Source organism: Solanum stenotomum, unplaced genomic scaffold (assembly GCF_019186545.1).
Source record: "Solanum stenotomum isolate F172 unplaced genomic scaffold, ASM1918654v1 scaffold616, whole genome shotgun sequence".
Taxonomy (NCBI): Eukaryota; Viridiplantae; Streptophyta; class Magnoliopsida; order Solanales; family Solanaceae; genus Solanum; species Solanum stenotomum.
In genome coordinates this window covers 10,157-21,998 of record NW_026036072.1, presented here as the reverse complement: position 1 = coordinate 21,998, position 11,842 = coordinate 10,157, and the positions used below count along the sequence as shown (strand labels likewise).

The 11,842-nt window shown below is 30.5% G+C and overlaps 1 protein-coding gene across 1 annotated transcript; it reads right to left on the bottom strand.

Moving 5' to 3' along the window:
* Positions 1 to 6,250: 6,250 nt before the first annotated feature.
* Positions 6,251 to 8,610, bottom strand: LOC125852839 (NAC domain-containing protein 2-like). The gene is made up of 3 exons (XM_049532521.1): positions 8,500 to 8,610; positions 6,527 to 7,280; positions 6,251 to 6,457 (listed from the first exon to the last, which is right to left on the bottom strand). Exons 2-3 carry the CDS (start codon positions 7,175 to 7,177, stop codon positions 6,251 to 6,253), a joined length of 858 nt encoding a protein of 285 aa, XP_049388478.1. The 5' UTR covers positions 7,178 to 7,280; positions 8,500 to 8,610.
* Positions 8,611 to 11,842: the final 3,232 nt, after the last annotated feature.

Below are 11,842 nucleotides of genomic sequence, written 5' to 3'. Positions count from 1 at the left end.
TTAAAATATTCAAACTCAAAGCAAATACTCAACTCAAACTGTCTGTAAAAATACTCAATAATGTAGGTATAATAATTTGTAAAACGTCTCAAGGAAAAGTAAATATTGAGAGACTCATTAACCCTATCTATCTATGAAGCCTTTATAGTTCAACATGCATGGATGCCGGGACAAGATCCACGACACCCTAAAATGACTAAACTGAAAATAAAAGTTGAGTCCTCCGGAATGCAAGGAGGCTCACCAAAAGCTAACTAGAGTGCAAAGTGATCTCAACGAAACACCTATTGATGATCCTGAATACATGTATCTACATCATAAGAAGATACAGGTCGAATGACATCTATACATTGGATGTACGAGTATGTAATAAAATTGAATGAATAAATAACTAAATTGATAAGGTTGGAAGAATACTCACCTCAACTCAACTCATTACAAAGCAATAATAAGAGATGACATATTTAAAGCTTCATAAATAAAAGATGTTAACTCAAGGATGTATATAAAAAGACAATAAATTACTCATTACTCTTATTTGGAGATTCTCTAACTGACAACCATCACTTTGAGTTATGTGATGATACAACGTCTTTCCCACGCTGCCAAAACTGTCCTATAACTTGCCTAGGTAAAGAATACCTCACCTAAGTAGATCCACTAAAACTCTACTTGAAAGAAATAATGAGTCATCTAAAAAGTATGATTTTTTACCCATGTTGACTACATATGAATTACGAGGAATATGAGTTGTCTGAACTCATCTCCATATTGATGCTCAATACTACTCCCAATAAATATATACTCATTCTTAAATGCATAAAACATACTCTTTCTCTGTTTGAAATAGTTGCTCGAAATATCCTCTTAAAAGAGATAATTGCTCTGAAATAACTCTGAACTCATTACTCATTTAGAAATTAAAATTTCTTTTTTCTTAATCTAAAAATGATAAATTTAAAAATAATAGTTCCCTTAAACTTTACTCAAACTGTCTATTCAAACTTTCCTCAAAACCCCTCTTTTGGTTCTCAACTTAATATCTGACATGCTCTGAAATAACTCTGAATTCATTACTCATTTAGAAATCAAAATTTCTTTTTTGCTCAATCTAAAAATGACAAATTTAAAAATCAATAGTTCCCTTAAACTTTACTCAAACTGTCTCTTCAAACTTTCCTCAAAACCCCTCTTTACTTTCTCAACTTAATATCTGACATCCATGAGTAATAATTTTATTGACCAATCTTTCAAACTTATCTAGTTCAAACTTGTTTCTATGTTCACTTTTATTTATTAATTATATTTTAAAAATATTTTTAATTTTTATTTATTATTTTTATATATTAAAAAAATCTTTCATATTTTTATTTTAATTAACACTATTTACTTATTTTTTAAAATTATTTTTGTAAATCATAAATACTGCCCTAAATTCTATGAATTTCCAATTCCAAGATTTCCGACTTTCCGTCCACAAAGTTCAAGACCTTTGACTTCTTAGGTTTCATTTAAACAAAGAACATTGGTTTTCTAACGACGTTCTGTTTGTAAATAATTAGTACTGTGATTTTAAGAGAATCGTTTCCCTAATCATTTTAATTGGACGGTTGTTGTAATTTTGGTTATATGGATTACGTACATCTTAGTTTATTTATATCTCGATTAATTTAATCAATTTATGGGCATAAGTCGTTAATATAGTGAAAATTTCAGAAATAATAATCATAATAGACATGATAAGGCTTTATAGTTATAGTTTCAATAATTGCACTCTATAGCTATAGTTCTGTTTGCTATTGAAGTTGCGGTTTGTATATTTCTGTTTGTTTATATATTTCGCTTGCAAATATACCAATAGGGTAAGTATATATAAATTATGTATTTATATATTTAGGAATTTTTAAAAACACACTTTGTATATATTTCGATCGCCAATATATCAACATGGTAATTTATTATCATTTTTTCATAAATCGTAAACAAATAGCTAGGTAAGCATATACAAAATTATGGATTTATACCATCAGGAACCAAATTATATAAATTCTGGATTTATACAAATCAGGAGAATAATAAGAATCGGAGAATTTGCAGCTGCGAATTACAATTTTCTTAAACTGTAGCTATAATACCTAATACAGTAAAACCTCACTAAATTAATATAGGCGGGACCATGAAATATTATTATTTTGTAGAGGTGTTATTTAATCAAAAAATGAATATTTATTAATTTAAAGAGTGTTTCAACACCATAAAATTCTCCAAAGAAGAAATATCATAGAATTTAAATGAACTCATATGTGAAAATGTCATTAATTTGTAACCTAAAAGGTTCTTGATTGTACACACCACACTATGTGTTGGTTTATTAGCATTTTAATATTAATATTTTAATATATTAATTTGCTATATTTTGGAGTTAGAAAGATGCTGATTGTTTCAACGGTTAGTGGGCAGTTTCATTGCTACCGTTGGTAGGCATTTGTGCCTAATTACTCACATTTGGTGTAAATGCCTTTTAGGCTTAATTGCCTAGGCTACTAACTAGCCGTTTGCTTACTGCCTTGGACGTGGTCTTCCAAGACCATTACTTCTCCATATTATTTATCCATTATCTCATTCTTTACTCCTTCATTATTCTTTGTAACCTATGTAATATATGTAACCTCTAGGCCATTTATCTTCACTATTTACTACACCATTATCTTCTTATTCAATTCTAGGAAGACTTCTTGTAGTATAAATAGTGGTGGTCTTCATTTGGTTTGAAAGACACACAACACATAAGAAAATTATAGAGTGAAAGAGTTAGTCAAAAAGAGAGTTTTTATTAGTTGAAGGGAGGTGTTCTTTTTTTTGGAGCTTTGGACTCAACTCTTGTCCAGAGTTGTTGAGTTATACTTTGTGAAGGCTGTTGTATCCTGGAGGGGACAAGTCAAAAGGACTACTGCTGGACCGGTGAAAACATCTGCTGCAGTGGGTTTAAATCTCCTTAAAGAGAGAGAGATATCCGCACCTCAGTCTGAAGAGATTTATTTTCTTCATATTTATTTTCAATTGTAATCTTGTATTTTTTGTTATCTGGTAAGTTTTCACTAACAATTTTAAGGAGATTTACCATGGCTACAGTTGAAAAAATCGCGGATGTCAAGATGGGAGACCTTAACAATCCATTTTGATTCAATGGTAACCATTTTAACAGATGGAACGGTAAAGTACTTTTCTACTTAACTCTTCTCAATGTTTCTCATGTGTTAACTGAGAAGAATCCTAATAAAGTAGACATCACCTCTATGAATGATGATGAAACTATTTCTCATCTAGAGAAAGTGAAAAAGTACGATGATGATTCCTATAAGTGTCGGTATTATATTCTTAATTGTCTATCTGATAATTTTTATGATTATTATGATAGAACTTACTCTAGTGCAAAGAAAATTTGGTAAGCGTTGCAGAGTAAGTATGATACCGAAGAGGCTGGAGCGAAAAAATATGCTGCTAGTAGATTTTTTCGTTTCCAAATAGTGGACAACAAATCAGTGGTAGACCAAGCTCAAGACTTTATAATGATTGTTGGAGAGCTAAGGTCCGAGGAGGTAAAAATTGGAGATAACCTTATTATTTGTGGCATAGTAGATAAACTTCAGAAGGAATTTCAAAAAACTATGCGCCACAAACAAAATGAAACCTCCCTTGAAACCTTGATAATGAAAATCCGCATGGAAGAAGAGGCTAGGGGACAAGATTCACTTTTACAAACAGAAGAGAGCAACATCACAACGAAGGTAAATTTAATTACTTCAAATAATGCTACTCCTGAAACTCACAAAAAATACTTCTTTGAAGCCTAAGAAGAAAAAATTCAAGAAAAATAATGGTAGACCTCCCAAGAAAAATAATGGTCAAAATATCCAAGCACAAAATCAACAAGTTCAAGACAAGGGACCATGCTTTGTTTGTGGCAAGAGTGGGCATATTGCTCGATTTTGCAGATTCTGGAAACGTGGTCCTAACCCCTGACGTTATCGAAGAACCTTTTGTGGCGGTGATTACCGACATATGTTAGGGTTTTGCCCTGATTTTCTTACCATAATTTAAGATTTATTTTTCCTTAAAGAAAAGACAAAACATTACCATAAATGTTTTTACTTTTCTTGAAAGGAAAATATAATATTATTTTATATGTGGTTTATTCTCCCCTTTTAGGACTCCTTTTCTAGTAGGAAAGGGTTTAGGACTCTATAAATATAGGTTTGTTTTTTCTAACACAAAACAATAACATCCACAATGTAGTCGTTTAAGAGTCTTGTTTATGGGGAGACTTATTCTCTCTAAAGTTTCAATTTTTTTCTTTATATTAGTTTTGATATAATAATATTTTGATTTTTTAGTATAAGTTTTTGTTATCTGATTTATCAACTATATGATTTGCAAATTGCAAACTTCCGCATGACTCCCTAATCACCCTTCATAACCCAACAACATAAACATGGTTGAGAATGTTGATGGATGGTGGGCTGATTATGGTGCAAACCGTCATGTCTGTTATGAAAAATATTGCTTTAAGAAATATACTCATTTTGAGGAGCCCAAAATCATCATGCTTGGTGATGCTCACACTACTCAAGTGCTTGGAAAGGGAGATGTCGAATTGTGTTTTACTTCTGAAAGGGTATTAACTTTGAAAGATGTACTTTATACTCCTTCTATGAGGAAAAATTTGATGTCTAGTTTTCTTCTTAATAAAGCTGGCTTTAAACAGATTATTGAATCTGATCAATATGTAATAGTGAAGAAGGGTATTTTTGTGGGGAAGGGGTATGCTTGTTATGGGATGTTTAAACTGAATGTTGAAATGAATAAAGTTTTTACTTCTGTTTATATGCTTTCTTCTACCAAGTTTTGGCATGCTCGTTTGTGTCATATTAATGATCGTTATGTTGGAATCATGAGTAGTTTAGGATTAATTCCAATGATTAAAAAGAATTTTGAAAAGTGTGAGGCTTGTAGTAAAGCCAAAATCACTAAAAGGCCTCATTTTCAAGTTGAAAGAAAAACTGATTTGTTAGAATTAGTTCATACTGATATTTGTGAACTTGGTGGAATTTTAACTCGTGGAGGTAATAGATATTTTATCACTTTCATTGATGATTTTTCTAAGTTTACATATGTTTACTTGATGAAAAATAAAAGCAATGCTTTTGAAAATTTCAAAACTTATCTCCATGAGGTTGAAAATCAGTTTGGAAGAAAAATAAAAAGAATTAGAAGTGATAGAGGGCGTGAATATGAGTCAAATGAGTTTAGTTCTTTTGTTAGATCATTGGGAATAATTCATGAAACTACTCCTCCTTACTCTCCTTCATCTAATGGAGTAGCGGAAAGGAAAAATAGAACTTTGGTTGAATTGACTAATGCCATGCTTATTGAGTCACATGCACCTTTAAATTTTTGGGGTGAAGCTATTTTAACTGTTTGTTATGTGTTGAATCGTGTGCCTCATAAAATATCTAAATTGACACTTTTTGAATTGTGGAAAGGTTACAAGCCAAGTTTGTGATATCTAAGAGTTTGGGGTTGTCTAGCCTTTGTGAGGCTAATGGATCCCAAGATTACAAAATTGGGTAAGAAAGTTACTACTTGTTATTTTCTTGGTTATGCTTCAAATAGTACAGCCTATAGATTTTTTAATCTTGAAGATAATATTGTGATAGAATCAGGTAATGCTATTTTTCATGAAAATAAGTTTCATTTTGATTCTAAAAATAGTGGGGGCCAAAAGATTGAACAAAATATTTTGTCACTACCTAATTCTTCTACTTCTACTTTAAAAAATAAAGAAATTGATGATTTTGAGTTAAGAAGAAGTAAAAGAACTAGAGTAGAAAAAGATTTTGGTCCTGATTTTTATGTGTTTAATGTTGGAGATGACCCTCTCACTTTGAAAGAAGCATTATCTTCACATGATTCTACATTTTGGAAAGAGGTTGTAAATGATGAAATGGAATCACTAATTTATAATAAAACTTGGAAGTTAGTTGATTTACCACCGGGTTGTAAAACTATTGGTTGCAAATGGGTCTTAAGAAAAAAGTTGAAACCGGATGGATCTATTGATAAATACAAGGCTAGGCTAGTTGCAAAAGGTTTTAAACAGCTAGAAGACCTAGAATTTTTTGATACTTTTTCACCGGTAACAAGAATTACATCCANAGCAAGTCAGACAGCCAACAACACTAACAAACTGCTATTGTGGAAAGATATCCAATTGTACCTCTGATAGGATATCAATATCAACCGTTTCCAGTATCTCCTGCCTCCAATTTGGAGGAGACATCTCACACAGTTCATTTTGTACTTCCTTCATACGCTTGAGAACCCAACGGAGAATAGGGTTATCCTGCTTCATAACACCATCCAAGAAAGCCTTTTCCATTCTCTCTTTCACTTTAGCCTATAATGACAGATCAAGATATCAGTTTATATAGAAATGAAAAAACTATCCATTCAGTTAGTTATTAACCTTAGCACTTTCTTGAGTTCCATCACCTTTCTGTATCTCCTCCATTGCGGGATTTCCTATTGACACAGGAGACTCTTCCATCACGTGATTTCCTACAGACACAGGAGTCTCTTCCATATCTTGAATTTGGCCAAAACCATAACAAGATTTTCTGTTGGATTTCCTAATGGCACAAATGCAATAATTTTTTAACTTTGATTTTGTTAATTTTTTCAAACTTTCTCCAGAAAAACTGTACTCTTTCATAAGCCACTTTCCCTCACAAGACTTGGACTTATTTTCAAAACAAAGGCTTTTCTTCATTCCCTTTATTACTAAATTTTGATAGTTCAACACTACTTCTTTGCCTTTATTGAGTAGCTTCCAATTCCCGATTTTTTTATTTCCCCCGACAATCCTACAAAAGCGCTCCCCCCCTTGTTCCTTCTTATGATGTAGGGGGGAAAGAAAATATCGAAGCCCGTCCTTTTCTCCACCACAATGGCGGCCTATGCCATAATTTACACAAGGTTCTCTCTGGTATATATCAAGGACAGTAATGAAGCCATTGTCACGCAAGTCCTTTTCAGCAATAAACCTTAAAAGGAACTTGAGTAACTCAGAATCATTCGGATGAAAACGAAGCCCTTCTTCTTGGCTGAACTCCATCATTTGTCTGCCAATCTTGAATCTTTCTTAGCAAATCTGAACGTACAGAGTATAGTGGTAGAGTTTAACCCACTCTTTTACATATGTCCCTTTTGTAGACTCCAATCTACCAGAGAGAAAATCACACAAGTAAAAACAATTATCAGTTAGAATCAATTGAAAACACGCCAACCTCAAAACATTTTTCATGGAGTGAAAACTTATATATATAAGATGGCGACCTAAGCTTCTTTTTTTTCATGAACACATCACTCAAATACATAAAAATAGAACCTTGTCAACGTGTAACTAAATGCGAAAATAACATATATATTATTTTAAAATGTTGTTTTAGTAATATATAAGTCCAAATGCCACGTGTCTTCATTTTATTTGGAACTTATTCATGTCAATGAGTATGAATAACACACACTTAATATTTTTGGGTGACTATCGGTGAGGTGCTTCAAAGACAAAGTTCAGACTTACTTTAAGTGTTTAATTGGAACAAGCCATAGTTGAGCCTTAAGGTAGCAAATTGAAAATTTGTGGCAAGTTTAAGGGGCCTTTATGTGTTTGGTCTATAAACAATATAAAAGGCATCAATTTATCAGTTTGATTCTTTTGAGGGAAATGTGCCATATGAAGAAAAATGATTGAGCATTTCAAATGAGGCAGCAAGGAAACTCGGTCATTATTTTGGGAAGGAAAGAGTAACTCACTAGCAGGATATATAACAAAAGAAAACTCACAATCTGCACAAAAAGAAGATAGTTGATTGGGAATCCTCTTTTCAGATATGACAAGGGCTGTCATGTTTTCTTTTAATTACTGCTTTGATTTGCTTGATCAGAAGTTCTTCAAGAAACAGTTTCTCTACGTTGGAGAGTTAGTGGTAAGCCCTACTACGTATACTCTCCCTCCCAAAACCCACTTTGTGGGATTTCACTAGATTTTTTGTCGTTATTGTCTATCCTATATCTTTTTCTAAAACCAGAAATTTACAACATATCCAAAAAAAGACCAAAACTCAATTGACAATAAAGGAAGAAGATCAATCCCAATAAGCAATAACTGGACTTACAATTTCCAAAATCTTAGACCACCTTTAACGCCAAAATTCCAAAATTTGACATACTAAAAATGCCAGTATATTTCAAATTCACTCGAAAACCAAAGTTCAGTCAGTGTTCCCCATTCTCATCATTTAATACATTCCAGTATCAACCAAACATCTTCATCGCAGAGTTCAGATATAAGCAAAAACACAACAAAGAGGAACGCAAAACATACAATCATACAACATATGTGAATTCAAATTTCGAAGTAGAAAGAAAGATACTGACAGAATGATCGGAGAAGCAAATTAGGGTTCCGGCGAAGCACGAATCTGTTTTGCTCTCCAATTGAGATGCTATTAAAACCCTAATTCCTCTTTGGCCGAGTTGAGATGCTATTGGCTCATGAAAGAGGGAAAATGGACCTCTATTTTTATTTAATATATATTATGAACCTGTCATTTATTTATGGGAAAACTATATGAAATAGCAAATTATTAATTTAAATTAAATGTTATAGCTATAGTTTATTTTATTTGTAATTCGCAGCAAACATCTCATTTTTTTGCCATCTGATACGGTATACAATTAGTCATTTTATACATTTCGGTATAAAATGTATAAAATGCGTTTGTGTTTGTCTAAAGCAAGAGAAAAGTGTATATACAAATACAAATAATTATATTTTCATCTTATACACTTATAATTATACAAATACATATCTTATTATACAAATTACAATGTATAAATGAATTTATAAAAAACTGAACAATTTGTATTAAATTGGATGTATCTAGCGAATTATATAAATCAAAAGGTCCATAGCAAACATAAAATTTGCTATGGAGCGCAATTATGCAAACTATAGCTATAACATACAAATACGATTTTTATGTTTGCTATATGTGAAAGTTGCTCTTTATTTATTAACTAGTAAAATCATTCGCGTCTCACGCGAGAATTTAATATCACAAAATTTATAAAATAATACTTACAATTTATCGTTCACTAAACTTAAAACATTGTATTATCTTACATACAAAATCATGTAGTAACAAACATTAATAATGTGAAGGAAGATGATAATTATAACATCTTATCATTTTATCCTTCAATCAATCATCTTTAATCTGATTTTATAATTTATCATTTTGTTTCTGAGAAGTATTTCTATTTGATATTTTGGGGAATCAAATGAACATCAACTGGAGATATTAAAATTTCTAATAAATAAATAATTGTTGGTGAAGGGATAAATAAATTTTAAAAGACTGAAAAAAGTGAACAAATATTCTAATTCTAACATGTAGCAAGTTCAGTCCTACCGTTTGCTTTACGTATATCATTTTAAAAGTTTCTCATTTAAATGTATCATAAGTAATTATTAAAATGAAAAATTAAAGGGATAATGTATCATATTGGACAACAATTCAACTTATTATATACTTGAAAGGGGAAAATATTACATAAAATTATTTAGTTTATTTGGGTATTCTTAAAAATCAACATACCAAAGTGATGATTTGAAACTACACTTCTATTTCAATCGTAGTGTCGAGAAACACATCTATTACTGCAAGAAAAATATTTACAACTTACAGTAAATTTGAGAATCTGTCCATACTTCATATTGAATATGAGCAATTTATTTAATGTGTAGTTATGTATGTCTTTGGGATTAAAAGAGACTCCAGTCTAGTCATATTCCTCAATAGGTCATCTAGCACATCCTTGAACCCATGTCAAAAGTTTATTAATTTTTGTCTTCTTTTCGTGGTTCAATTTGCACATTAAGGTGTGATAAAGTTTTTAAAGTCTTTATGTCCTTACAATGGCATACCAAATTTGAATTTTCCTTCAAAAGATGGTAGTAAAGATCTTTAAGGAGATTTTTTGTTGTACCTTCAACAATTTCAGTAGAAAAAACTTGCGTAAATACTCAATTAATGTGTATTAATTAATCTGTACTAACAGATACTTATAACAATAACTTTGTAGAAACATAAACAACAAAGTTTAAAACAAATACTCAAAAACAACAATTAATAACATAAGTATAAATTAATGACTGTAAAAAAATATACCAGGATCTGTAACAATAGAATGAAACAGAAAGGAAAAAATTGAGCCCATTGAATGCACGGTGTCTCCTTAAGGAAATTATTATTGTGACTTATCGGAAATGTCACAACTCTTTGGAAAAGTCATAATCCTTCGAAAAGGTTACTAACATTTCAAAAAAGTAAGGTCACAACAATTCATAAAAGTCATAATTTTTCATAAAAGTCGCAACTCTTTATAAAAGTCGTAACTTTTCATGAAAGTCGCAACTTTTCATAAGAATAACAATTGTTCATACAAGTCACAACTTTTCATGAAAAAGGAAGGCCAGTTTTGAAAATAAATAAATTAAAAGGGAATGGTGGTTTGTGGTGGCGCCACGTAGGCGGACCCCATATATTACTATATATAATAAGTGGGAATATCTACTACTTAGCACATGACAAGTGTTGGATGATATGTGCTTCATAGTGTTGTACATTCTTCTTTTATGGTTGTACCTATAAAATTTATATTATTGGACAATTTAACACTATTTAATTACCTACTACTTTATTAGCCAAAAAGTTTGACCTCATTTGGGCCCATTTATTATTTATATGTTTTCAATTTTCAATATATGTTGTCTATCTAATTCTTTTTTTCAACCTTTTATTTTAAACTTCTTGAAATTTAATTACCTATTTATTACTCTCTCTATGCACTTTTAATTGTTATTATTTCCTTTTTAGAGTCAAACTATAAAAATTTTAACTAATATTTTTCAATGTGTTTTTTCATCATATTCATAGGCAAAAAATAACAATTTATAGTACTTTTTTGTATAGATTTTGCATATTTAATTTTTTTTTAAAAATAACGAATTAATACAATCTAATTTAACTTTGAAAATTATTCAAATGGACTTTCAAAAAATGCAACATGACAAATACAAGTGGGAGGAACTATTATAAATCATTATTTGAAGCTAATTAACATAAATTCACTATTATTTAGGTAAATCGTGAAATAAATTAGATACTGCTTTCCCTTGTATCCACTGCTTGTGGCTATTGATCATTAATGATGATTCCTTACTTGCTTTATCACCTATATACTGTTCTTTATGAAATTCGATNAAAGAGTCATTATTTAATTTTTTTAAAAAAATTAAGAAAACTTATTTTTAAAAAGACTCTAACAAATTAAGTTTTTATAAATTTAGAGAAAGTGAATAAGAGATACTCATTTCACTTCAAGAAGGTTTTTAAGCATCTGAAGTTCCCGCTAACACACAATTATCCTACGTCTTGACTAAAAATATTTGACTATTTTTTAGGAAAAGGATTTAACAGAAAAATTATTTACGATATTCGATTAGCTTTGAAAAAAAATACATGCATTAGTTATGTGTATTAATAGTACATTGTGTTATACCTGCTATGTCGTAATTTTACTATCTTTAGAAAAATCACTTTTTGAAATGTTCTAAGCATAAAACAATTTAAGAAAATACTTAGAAAAGAGTCGTCATTTAATTTTTTTTTAAAAATTACTTATTTTTAAAAAGACTCTAACAAATTAAGTTTTT